Source organism: Nicotiana tomentosiformis, chromosome 10 (genome assembly GCF_000390325.3).
Source record: "Nicotiana tomentosiformis chromosome 10, ASM39032v3, whole genome shotgun sequence".
In the NCBI taxonomy this organism is placed as follows: domain Eukaryota; kingdom Viridiplantae; phylum Streptophyta; class Magnoliopsida; order Solanales; family Solanaceae; genus Nicotiana; species Nicotiana tomentosiformis.
In genome coordinates, this window is record NC_090821.1 from 27,873,737 (window position 1) to 27,887,280 (window position 13,544).

Here is a 13,544-nt window from a genome sequence, read left to right on the forward strand (position 1 = left end):
ACCGCAGAATGGGCCGCAAAAAATGCCCTGACATAAGTCTACTTCGGCACCATGCAACCCCGGATTTTAGGAAAGTTTTTTACAGGGCCTTACATCCTCCCTCACTTAGGATCATTCGTCGTTGAATGAGGGTCAAAATTCACCATTAGCACCCAATGTGACTCAGCTACTATAACACACACCAGCAGTTTCAATTTTTGACTAACTTCCCAAATTTCTAAAATTTTTGCCAGAGTTTCCCCTATAACTGGGCTTATCCACCTATTAGAGAATCCCAGAAACCAATCCTAACAACATGTACATGAACCAATGACGTAGCATAATATAACAACAACGGAAACCGTGGCCTCACGAGCAGTATTCGAAGACCGTAACATAACATAACAACAACGACAATCGTCAACACATAAGTCTACTTCGGCACAACGAAACCCCAGGTTTTAGGAAATTGTTTTATGGGGCCTTACATAAAATACTGAAGGGTATTAAAAATAAGAGGAAAATTAGGTTTAATCATGGACCGTTGATTATTTGGATCAACGGTGTAGATACACTGTGCTTCTTGTGTGAGTGTAGGAGAAGGGTGACGTGGCTCTTTGTTATTGGCTTGGACAGGTTGACATGGATTGCCAACTTGGATGGATGAGGTGGGTTCTGGACCGGGTAAAAAGTATTGGGCCTATGTTTATGGGCCAAACAAGCTACGATAAAATTTAAAATGTAGCAATATTGAACTTAATTAGACAATTGCAAGTACAACGTTTTTGACTTTTAACCCTTCTTACAATTAAATTAATTACACTTAATTAATCTCAATTAAATGTAATAAAATATAATTATCAAATATATTAATAATCATTGTAATTAATTAGTTATTGAAATTAATTATAATACTTCATCTGTGAAAACTAATTTTGCCTAATCAATGCAATAAATATAATATACTTATGAATTAAAGACTAATTTATTAATATATGAAAGTTATTTAAATTAATTAAAATAGTAGGAGTAATATATTTTATAAATAATTAAAACTAAATTACTATTAATTAAATATTGCTAAATATTATTATGTATTGTATTATTTATATTTTAAGAAACATTTATCACTAATTAATAAGTGTAAATAATTTAATTTAAAAAGGGGAGGGTCAGAATTGATCATCAACAGGCTGCGATAGATGAAAACCCCTCAACAAAACAACGATAATACCTAGCCAACCCTTGGAAACTTCTGATCTCTGCAGTGGTAGAAGGTCCAGGCCAACTCTGAACTACCTCCACCTTCTTCAGATCCACCTTAATCCCCTCACTGGACACCACGTGACTCAAGAACGCTACCGAGTCTAACCATAACTCACACTTGGAGAATTTAGCATATAGCTTCTTCTCCCTTAAAGTCGAGATCACGATCTTCAAATGCTGCTCATGCTCCTCCCGGTTGCGAGAATACACCAATAAATCATCAATGACGACAATGCTAAAGGAATCCGGATAAGGCTGAGATACACTGTTCACAAAGTGCATGAAAGCTCCTGAGCATTGGTCAGACCTAAAGACATCACCAAGAACTCATAATGCCCATAATGGGTCCTGGAAGCCATCTTACGAATATCTGAAGTCCTAATCTTCAACTAATGGTACCCCGATCTCAAGTCAATCTTCGAGAATACCCTATCACCCTAAAGCTGATCAAATGAATAATTAATACGCAACAATGGGTACTTGTTCTTGATGGTAACTTTGTTCAAATGTCGATAGTCGATGCACATCCTCATAGAACCATCTTTCTTCTTCACAAATAGTACCGGCGCACCCCAAGGCGACATACTAGGCCTAGTGAAGGTGACACACTAAGCTTGGTGAAACCTTTATCATGCAATTACTGTAGTTGTTCCTTCAGCTTATTCATCTCCGCTGGTGCCATGCGATATGGTGAATAGAGATGGGCTGAGTGCCCAGCACCAAATCAATACCAATATCAATATCCCTATCGGGTGGCATACCCGGCAAGTTTGCATGAACACATCTGAGAACTCCCTCAATATTGGAACTGACTCAATAGTAGGAGTATTAGCACTAACATCTCTCACGAAGGTCAAATACGCCAAACATCCTTTCTCAACCATCCGTTGGGCCTTCAAGAATGAAATTGCTCTCTAGGAGTGTGAAAAAGAGAACCTCTCCACTCCAGCCTCGGCAACTCCAGCATAGCCAACATCACGGTCTTAGCATGACAATCAAGAATAGTGTGGTCAGGAGATAACCAATACATACCCAAAATCACCTCAAAATCAACCATACTAAGAAATAAAAGATCAACTCTAGTCCCATAACACCGAATGGTAATGACACAAGACTGATATACACGACCCACCACAATAGAATCACCCACCGATATAGATACATGAATAGGAATATCGTGAGAATCACGAGGCATATCCAAATACCGAGCAAAATATGATGAAACATAAGAATAAGTAAAACTAGGGTCAAATAACACTGAGGCATCCCTGTGGCACACTGAAAGAATATATGTGATCACAGCGCTGAAAGCAACTACCTCTGGCCTAGCTGGAAATGCATAGCAATGGGCTTGTCCACCACATGACTGACCTCCCCCTTCTTGGGCGACCTCGAACCGATTGAGCCCCACCCTAGCTGGCTGAGCGGGGGTATAGCTATTGGTGCTGAAACCATAGGCTGAATGATCAGACACTAATCATAAGTCTAGAGCAATCCTTCTTGAGATGACTCAAGTCTCCACACTCGAAACAAACCATCCTTTGATAAGGTTGCCGACCTTGAGACTGACCTTGATAGACCGAATAACCGCCTGTGGAAGCCTGAGCAGAAGAAGCACTGTAAGAACTCTATACCGGTAGCGCACTAAATGATGATTGAACTGGGAGAGAACTATATGAATTGTGGCTAACTAATGAACCACAGGGAATTTGACGAGCTGCCTGAGCGAGCCTAAAAGGATGGCATATGGTGTGATGTGATTGGCCTTCAGACGAGGCACCACTAACACAAGCCAAACCACGAGGACTCTAGGACTCCCACTCCTCCATCTCAAGCCGACGAATATGCTCTAAGCACCTGGATATCTCAACCACCTGGTCAAACTTAGCATCTATCTCAGACTCTCGGGCCATAACATATCGAAGACCATAGTTGAGGCCATCAATGAACCTCATGATCCTCTCACTCTCAGTATGGAAATAAAGATACTACATGACATTCCAACACCGTGAATCTCATCTCGTACTATGTCAAAATCAAGCTTTCCCGACATAGATGTTCAAACTCCCTACGCAACTCCTCTTGACTCAGGTCTGCCACCACCTATAGGGTGGCCCCAAAAGCTGAAAAGTAGTGAAGTCAACTCCATTGAAGTCCAAAAGACATGCCGTGTGAAGAATATGATGACACAGATTAAGAAAACCAGGAGCATCCTCTAACTCTCCTCCACTGAACTGGGAGGAGGAAGTCTCTAAAATTGCTCTAGCCACTTTTTCTCCTCATTGGTCAAAGATTGTCCAGCCCCGGCCTGTACTGCAATAATTGGTTATACTAGCAAAACCTCTAGTGTCTGATAACACTGAGTTAGATACTCTAGTGTACGAGCGGTAGGAGTCTAGGCTCCTACCCTAGCATGGTGCCTAAGTCACTTTCTAGGCAAGCCAAACACAACAAAAGCGGAACAACAAAACAAAATTAACGGAAATAATACAAATCCATAGCCAAATAACATAAATAAACTGCGCCAATACATAAATTCCCTCACAACTAGTAATACGGAGTCATGAGCTCTAAATAGAAGTACAAGTATGGAAATACAAAATGAAAATACTATCTAAATAATAACAACAATTGAAATGTAAAGAGACGCCAAAGACTGTGGTCTAAATGGAGCTTTACCTTGTCTCTCGAAAACTCACAAAAACAATCACAGCGGCTCTCGGCTCGGTCCAACACCCAGATCTGCACAATTAATTGCAAAGTATAGTATGAGTACAACCGACATCATGTACTCATCAAGTATCGTAACTATCCTCGGCGAGGTAATAGAGACAAGAATAATTAATGATACTCGCTAGTAACTTGCTCAATTCATAAATTTCACAAGTATACAATAATAATATCATCAAATAATAAAACACAGATAAACTCACCTCGGTTAAGAAGAGATAATTTTCCAAGATTTGTATCAGTTAACTGTAAGGCCCCGTAAAATTTTACCTAGAACCCAGGATTTAGTGGATCCGAGGTAGGCTAACATGTTCCAAGGTTGTAGATAATCTTCGCAGCGAGATTGCTCATCACGGTACGTACTTTTCGGGTTGCGCAATACGTTGGGGAGTTGGAAGAATAATTTTTGCAGAACATGGCATTTCTGCGGTCCATTATGCAGCCGCAGAATAACTCCGCGGACCGCAGATCCGCCGTAGAGTGCAACAGAAATAAAACTTATTTTTGGAGGTTATTTTGCGGTCCATTATGCGACCATATAATCATTTCACGGACTGCACTTCCATCGCATATTCAACATTAGAAAATTTTGGAGGGAGATTTTGCGGCGCATTATGCGATCACATAACTATTCTGCAGCCCGCAGAACGGCCGCAGATCTGACCCGACCATCGCAGGTTTTGGGACAATTTTTGTGGTCCACTTCACGGACCGCATAATTCTTTTGTGTTCCGGTCTGCGCTCGTAGACCCAGTTCGGAGGCTTAAGTTTGAGAAAATTTTACCCGATCTCATTTTAATAAAATGACTTTGGGGGTTATTTTGGGTGGTTTAAATGGTTGTTTTAGAGAGAGGGTAGTTCTTTAGAGAGAGAGAGGAGGAATCCCCAAGTGCTTTGCTCATCAATAATCTTGAAGATTCAAAGGAATCACTCACTAGGCCATCACCTTTCTAGGTAAGTTCTTGTCCTACATCATCCATGCAAGTTTGTTTCGGGTTTAAGTGGGCTAGGGAGTAGAAGGTACTGCATACATGTTTCAATAGAGGGATCTTCAAGGTTGTTGAATTACCCGGGATGAATTGTTGGTTGATATGGGTTGTGGGGTGAAAGAAATCTTATAAGATAACCTTGTAGTCAAATTGGCACACCTAGTGCTTGATGAAATACATAGGTGAGTTGAACCCATGAATATCTTGCTAATTATGGTTCAATTTTGTCATATCTCTAGTTGATTGGAGTTGCTAGAAGTTTTGTAACATTGTACTAATCTAAGGAAAGCAGTGAGGTATATTGGCTAAACTTCTCTTGTAGAGTCGAATTCGATGATATTCTCATACGTTTCAAGTGTGATTGGCCCAAGTTCTTGTTTCTTATGTTCCGAGACTTTCCTAATAAATTTGATTATTCCAAATAAGCTTTGTGTTGAAAAAACCATAAATGTTTTAAAATTCTCGATTTTTCGTCACGATGGATATCATCGACAGGTTTCTTGAGGGATTAAAGTCGAAAGGAAAAAGACAAAAAGATTTTCTTTTATTAGGTAGTGTAATAATTTCCCCTTGGTTTTTCTTTGTGCCGCTGTTCTTTTCCAAGGGTTTTGTTTAAACCGGGTGTAGTTAGTTTTTATTTTTATTAGGAGTAGGAAACCTTGTGCTATGATTTGAATTGAAGGAAATATCTCTTAACTTTATTATACCTTGAGAATAGTAAGTGCTTTAGTTGTGACGCTTAGGCTCAATTTTTGACTCTTGTGTAAGTAACTTAAATTGTTTGATCTTAAATTTGCTTAACTGCTTTGACGAGAGTGTCTTGATAGTCTAATCTTGAGTGAGTTATATGCCATGTGTGTGTGTGAGGTTTTTTTGTTATTCTGTGCATTGCATTTGATGTCTAAAACTTGCCCTGTGTGTTTGCAAAGCGAAATAGTAGTTTTATTCAGTCTTGCAAATGATTTAGGTGTTTCTTTGTTGAGCCAGTTATAAGCTTTTACCCACCTAATTATTATTTATCGTAGTTAACCCTTTTGAGCCTGTAATCCTGTTTCTTTGGAAACCACAGTACAAGCCTTACCCATTTGTTTGAATTGACCATCTATTTGAACCTTGTATCTCTCGTGAGCACTTGAACTTTGTAAAAGTTGAAGTGTGGGGTGGTTGGTTTGGCTTTTGAGTGGAACTAATGAAATAAGGAGAAAGGTGCACTGTATTGAAAAAGTAAGAGCCACTTGAATTGAAAGAGAAAAGAAAGAAATGTTGTATTATTGTGCAAAATATTCTTTGATAGTGGTGAATCTTGATGCAATTGTGCTTAAAGAAGTAGGGAGTTAATGTATATTGATGTGAAGGTGGAGTTTTGGTTTGACATAAGTGTGGGGTTTTGAATGGTTAATTGTATGTATTAAAGTGCTTAGGGAGGTGTAGTCACTCTTATATCTAAATATATCCTACCCATCCCACAACCTACATTACAACCAATTAAAGTCCTACTTGATACTTGACTGAATGAGCTCAATTAGTAGAGAAGTACACTACGGGCAAGCCTATGGCATGTCTTTTGTGGCATATGAATGTTTTTTCTGAGAGTGAGTGAATTCTTTCTGTATTGAGTTCCTAATTGTTCTTAAATTCTATTACGTGTGGAACTACTCTCTATTGTTGTGTGAGGGCACTTGATTCATGAAGGAAAGGTAATGTCGTTGACCTCTGTGTTAGAGTAAGTGAGCGGGTTATAAATAATGCGTGGTACTTTTGAGTCAAATCTTGAGGCGAGGATGTTACGGTAATGTGCTTAATCTATTTTAAATGTTCTTGGTGTAATAAGTTATGAGAGTAGTTTAAAAAGGTCGTGTTTATTTGAAGTGTAGTTTGATTTCTCGAGGAAGAGCAATGGTTAAAGTTTGGGGTATTTATGGTAGGCTATAATCTCGTGGTTTAGTCACTTATTGCACTCTAATTCACTACACTTTACTTGTTTTGAGCTTTAATTGGTAGGGTTTTGCACTTATTATGTGTTTTATGACTTGTAAGAGTAATTTCGCGTGATGTAGATGTTATGGAGCTAATTCGAGCTATTTGGAGCTTTGAAGTCTGAGCAAAAGCGCAAGGTATTAAGCCAAGATCGTGTTCGGGGGTCGAGGACCAAGTCTGGACGTCAAAAATCAAAGTTTGATCCGTACTCTGAGAAATCCCCACTGCCGCGGCATGTGGGGTGTCGCACTTGTGTATTTACCTGTGGTCTATCTGAACTTAGCTCTCTGTATTTCCCCACTAATGCCCCGCATGGAGCGTCCCCCCATGCGGCGCACCTGTGCAAATTTTACAGAGTAAATATCCTATTTCGGCTAGGAAAAGGTGATTTCGTATGGGCCCGACCCTACTTGGTATAAATACATGGAAAAACATTTTTTTCTAGACTTTTGACACATTCGACCTAAGCTGGCTAAGGAGGAGTTGGAAGAACACGAGCACAAGGATTTCATTATTCCTTCCTCACTCAAGACATGAGTTTGGATTGAATTTATGTTTTCCTATACTTTAACTATATTTGTGATGAATTACTCCATATCCATGAAGTAGTTCTCTTTAGGGTTTGATGGATTTGGTGTATTGATGATTGTTTGTGGATTATGACTTTTGTTTTATGTATTGAAGCTTTTTTGGATGATTTAATTGTTGCATCTATACTCATTAATTCATGTAATCGAGAGAGGTATAACTTGTGATATTTTTGCATTATATTGTTGGTTGAGTTCATTAATTCTTCTTAGTAATTGAAAGAGGCTAGTTGAATCATTGATTAAACCTAGTTAGGAGAATAATCGAAAGAGATTTTCCTAAAGACCAATCCACTATGCATTCTTGCATATCTTCACGTGCTTAAATTGGTTCATCTCGTAAGGTTAAGACTTATATGAGAGAGAAGCTTTTACTGAACGTTTGAACTAATAATTGAGTGAATTCGAGAGACTCACTTGAACATTAGAAGTGAATTATATAGAGTTAGATCCAAAACAGTTATCTTGCACCTATCATATCAACCCCTATTTCCTCCCACTAATAACTTCCTTTCTTATCTTTGTTTCGATTGTCACTGGTCAATAGCTTTAATCTCTTAGTTAATTTTAGTTAGAAATCATATAACTCTCAATTGTTGATCATCTTGGATAGCAACTAAGCTAGAAACTACGAGAATACTGTTTAAATCCAATCCCTATGGATATGATGTTATACTATACTATATTTGATTAGCGAGCATAATTTAGGTGAGTGTTTCGAGCTCCTCAGGACCCAACCATTTCTATGCTGTGAGGGGTCGCCAGAGTTAAGAGGCTTATCCAGATGTTGTCACATGTATATTGACTATCCAATCTCATGATGTTTATGCTCTTATAGATCCGGGTTCCATTTTGTTATATATCACTCCTTATGTAGCTCTAGAATTAGGGATAGAACCGGAATAGCTTCACGAGTAGTTCTCCATATCTACTCCAGTTGGTGAGCCTATTGTGGCCGCATGGGTTTATAGGGATTGTGTTTTCATGGTGCGTGGTCGAGACAACATGGCCGATCTCATTGAATTGGGGATGGTTGATTTTGATGTGATAATGGGGATGAACTGGCTTTATTCATGTTTTGCCAAGCTTGATTGCCGAACAAGAACCGTTAGGTTTGAATTTCCCAATGAGCCAGTCATTGAATGGAAGGGGGATGATGTAGTGCTAAAGGGTAGGTTTATTTCTTACATTAAGGCTGCAAAGATGATCAACAAGGGATGTATTTACCATTTAGTCCAGGTGACAGACACCGATGCTGAGGCACCTACACTTGAGTCTATGCTAGTTGTAAATGAATTTCTGGAGGTCTTTCTTGATGAACTCTGGGATCCCACCAGACAGGGAGATTGAGTTTGGGATCAATGTGATGCCAGTCACACAACCCATATCTATTCCACCTACAGAATGGCACCGACAGAATTGAAGGAACTAAAGAAGCATTTGGAGGATTTGCTAGAGAAGGGTTTTATCTGACCGAGTGTGTCACCCTAGGGCGCACTGGTTCTCTTTGTAAGGAAGAAAGACGGGTCACTGAGAATGTGTATTGATTATCAGCAGCTCAACAAGGTCACGATCAAGAATAAGTACCCACTGCCAAGGATAAATGACTTGTTTGACCAATTGCAGGGTGCTAAGTATTTCTCCAAAATTGATTTAAGATCAGGGTATCACCAATTGAAGATCAAGGAGTAGGATATTCCGAAAAAAGCTCTCCGGACATGGTATGGGCACTTTGAATTTTTGATGACGTCTTTTGGGCTAACGAATGCCCCGGAAACTTTCATGGATCTTATGAATCGAGTCTTCAAGCCTTTCCTCGAATATTTCGTGATAGTGTTCATTGATGACATTCTTGTATATTCATGAAGTTAAGAGGACCATCCCGACCATCTCAGGGCAGTTTTGCAAACTCTGTATCAACAGAAGTTGTATGCGATGTTTTCGAAGTATGAATTTTGGCTTGAATCAGTCACATTCTTGGGTCATGTTGTCTCTACTGAAGGAATCAAGGTTGATCCTTAGAAGATCGCAGTTGTGAAGAATTGGCCTAGACCTATAACTCCAACAGAGATTCGCAGTTTCTTGGGCTTAGTTGGGTATTACATGAGGTTTCTGGAGGGGTTCTCTATTCTTGCCTCTCCATTGACTAAACTAACGTAAAAGGCGGCTAAGTTCCAATGGTCAGACGCTTGAGAAAAGAGCTTCCAAGAGTTGAATACAAGATTGACTACGGCTCTAGTGTTGACCTTATCAGAGGGTACAAATGGGTTTGTGGTATATTGTGATGCTTCAAGAATCGGACTTGGGTGTGTATTGATACAACATGGCAAGGTGATTGCTTATGCTTCTAGGAAACTCAAGAATCATGAGAAGAACTATCCAACACATGACCTAGAGCTTGCGGCAATGTTTTTCGCACTGAAGATTTGACGTCATTATTTGTATGGGGTCCATGTGGATATATTCATAGAACATAAGAGCTGCCACTATATTTACAAGCAGAAGGAATTGAATCTGAGGCAGAGAATATGGCTTGAGTTACTCAAGGACTACGACATCGATAATCTATGTCATCCGGGGAAGGCTAATGTTGTGGTAGATGCTCTTAGCCGGAAATCCATGTGTAGTTTGGATCACTCAGAGGCACATCAAAGGCCGTTGACCAAAGAAGTTCACCGGTTGGCTAGTTTGGAAGTTCGTCTTACAGACTCTAGTGAAGGAGTGGTGATTGTGCAAAATAGGGCTGAATCATCACTTTATGTGGAAGTCAAGGAGAAGCAATACAAAGATCCGTTGTTGGTACAGTTGAAGGAGGGTATTCATAAACACAAGACCATGGCTTTTTCTCTTGGCACGGATGATGGAACACTAAGGTACCAAGGGCAATTATGTGTTCCAAATGTAGATGGTCTCCGGGAAAGAATCATGACCGAGGCTCACCATTCTAGGTATTCCGTGCACCCATGCTTTACAAAGATGTACCATGATCTTAAGGAAGTCTACTAGTAGAATGATATGAAGAGGAATGTAGTAGACTTTGTGGCAAGATGTCCAAATTGTCAATAAGTGAAGGCCGAACACCAAATACCCGGTGGGTTGGCACAGAACATAGAAATTCCAATGTGGAAGTGGGAGATGATCAATATGGACTATGTGGTGGGATTACCTCGCACGCCTCGCAAGTTCGACTCGATTTGGGTGATTGTGGACCGACTCATGAAATTAGCATACTTCTTACCTGTTAAGGCTACCGATACAGCAGAACAGTACGCTCGGTTGTATATCAAGGAAATAGCCAGGTTGCATGGCACTCCTGTTTCTATCATCTCTGATTAGGGGGCACAGTTCACAACAAATATTTGGAAGAAATTTCAGCAAGGTTTGGGTAGTCAGGTGAATCTTAGCACAGGAAGAGATGAAGAAGATGTACCCCCATTTGTTTGAATAACTAAGTAGTTGTGTCTAATGAAAATTTTAAGATCTTACTTTCTATAAATAATGTTCAACTTGTACAGTTTATGTTAAAGATGCCCCTTTATGGTAATATAATGTTTACGACGTTATGGTCGATGTTGTTTTCATATTGTGATACATCGTTGAGTTATGGTTATATTGTTAGGACTGGCTTTTGGGATTCTCTGACAGATGTATAGGCCCAATTATAGGGGAAACTCTGCCGAAATATTTTAAAATTTTGGGAGTTAGTCAAAATTTGGGGGCATGAGATGTGAGGAAGAAGAGATAAGTTATGTTGGGTCTTTTAAGTAGACTCTACTCCTTATTCGAGGACGAATAATACTAAGAGGGGGAGGATGTAAGGCCCCAAAAAGTTTTACCTAGAACATCGGGGTTTAGTGGTGCCTGGGTAGGCTAATGTGTTCGAAGGTTGTAGATAATCTTCGCGGTGAGCTTGCATTCGCGGTACGGACTTTTCGGGTTGCGCAATGCGTTGGGGAGTTGAAGAATAATTTTTGTAGAACACGGCATTTCTGGGTCTATTATGCGGCCGTAGAACTACTCCGCCGACCGCAGATCCGCCGCAGAGTGCAACAGAAACAAAACCAATTTTTGGAGGTTATTTTGCGGTCTATTATGAGACCGCATAATCATTTCGCGGGGCGCACTTCCATCGTAGATTCAACATGAAAAAATTCCAGAGGGGGATTTCGCGACGCATTATGCAACCGCATAACTATTCTGCGGACCGTAGAATGGCCGCAGACCTGACCCGACCAACCTAGTTTTTGGGACCATTTTTGTGGTCCAATTCGCGAACCGCAAATCTCTTTTGCGGTCTAGTCTGCGATCGCAGACCTGGTTCGGAGGCTTAAGTTTGAGGAAATTTTACCTGACCCCATCTTTATAAAATGACTTTGGGGGTTATTTTGGATGGATTAAACGGCTGTTTTAGAGAGAGGGGAGTGCTTTAGAGAGAGAGAGAAGAGGAATCCCTAAGTGCTTTGCTCATCAATCCTTGCCCCAATCTTGAAGATTCAAGGGAATCACTCACTAGGCCATCACCTATCCGGGTATATTCTTGGCCTACATCATCCATGAAAGTTTGTTTGGGGTTTAAGAAGGACGAGGAGTAGAAGGTATGGCGTGCATGTTTCGATAGAGGGGACTTGGAGGTCGTTGAATTACCCGAGATAAATTGTTGGTTGATGTGGGTTGTGGGGTGAAAGAAATCTTATAAGAGAACCTTGTAGTCAAATTTGCACGCCTAGTGCTTGATGAAATGCATAGGTGAGTTGAACCCATGAATCTCTTCCTAATTATGGTTCAATTTTGTCATATCTCTAGTTGATTGAAGTCGCTAGAATTTTCGGAACATTGTAGTAATATAAGGAAAGCACCAGTGAGGTATGTTGGCTAAACTTCTCTTGTAGAGTCGAATTCCATGATGTTCTCGTAAGTTTCAAGTGTGATTGGCCCAAGTTCTAGTTTCTCATATTCCGAGTTATTCCTAATAAATTCGATTATTCCAAATAAGCTTTATGTAAAAAGAACTAAACATGTGTTCCAATTGTCCCTACAATATTATGTTCTCCTTCGGGAATGTATTCAAGTATTACCAATGTATCAAAATGTTATGATTTAAAATCACGTTTTAGTTGCAAGTTTATTGTGCCTAATTTTGGAAGAAAAAAACTCAACGTGCTTAAGGCTCCTATTGATCATATACATATCTAAAGACTTGATTACAAATGCTCTTATTGTTGATAATATATGATGATGCTTGAAAGCGAAAGGAGTGAGTATGAAATATAAAATGTGGCCATCGTGCCAAAAATGAAAATTACACGTGTGGCCAATAATGCCAATGAAATGAAACGATGTGTGAAGGATTATGAAACGAGCTTTAACTCCTTTATATGATAACTATTTTGGGAGTATCTTTTAGTCACCGAGGAAAGGTATGTTGAAATAACCTAACCCCGAAACTACACGTGTCGGTGTAGGAGTGATTGAGGGATAAATCCCCGTGTTGATGTGTTGAGATTATTCCCCTTAATTGGGATGAGGTTGATGTGTTGAGAATATTCTCCTTAATTGGGATGAGATGAAAGCTAGCGGAAGATGATGTCGACCCACACGGCATTGTGGTGAGACGACTAAGTCGATTGGGCTGAGATCGGACACAATGTCGCGCACATGGTAGTGTTGTGATTGGATGTCTTGGGGTGAGATGACTTAGCCGATCGGGCCGAGATCGGACTCCGTGCTAAAAGCACGATGGTGTATCGGTACTAAAATATCTCCCAACTAAAACTTTTTGACATTTACTTGAAGATTTATCTTTCTCTTAACTTGAAACTTTAATATTGCTTAGGGCTCTTGTTGATTCCATATATCTTTCCCCTTGTACTGTTACTCGATTCATTGAGAGGATGTTTAGTCTTACATACTAGTACTATTCAATATGTACTAACGTCTCTTTTGCCGGGGGCACTGCATCGTTAATGGATGCAGGTGGTTCCACAGCAGGCAGCATCGATCACTGATACCCTCTCCT

The 13,544-nt window shown here is 39.9% G+C and overlaps 1 protein-coding gene across 1 annotated transcript; it reads left to right on the forward strand.

Moving 5' to 3' along the window:
- Positions 1-9,705: 9,705 nt before the first annotated feature.
- LOC138899920 (uncharacterized) lies at positions 9,706-11,181 on the forward strand. Its single transcript, XM_070186621.1, has 3 exons — positions 9,706-9,795; positions 10,031-10,429; positions 11,044-11,181. The coding sequence occupies exons 1-3, from the start codon at positions 9,706-9,708 to the stop codon at positions 11,179-11,181; spliced, it is 627 nt and encodes a 208-aa protein (XP_070042722.1).
- Positions 11,182-13,544: the final 2,363 nt, after the last annotated feature.

What these genes read in the sequence shown, in the direction of transcription:
- LOC138899920 (XM_070186621.1), top strand. Translation starts at nt 9,706, where the DNA reads ATGGTCAGACGCTTGAGAAAAGAGCTTCCAAGAGTTGAATACAAGATT. An exon ending in TTATCAGAGGGTACAAATGG is followed by an intron (nt 9,796 to 10,030) that starts GTTTGTGGTATA and finishes ATTTACAAGCAG; the next exon opens with AAGGAATTGAATCTGAGGCA. An exon ending in GGCAATTATGTGTTCCAAAT is followed by an intron (nt 10,430 to 11,043) that starts GTAGATGGTCTC and finishes CAACTTGTACAG; the next exon opens with TTTATGTTAAAGATGCCCCT.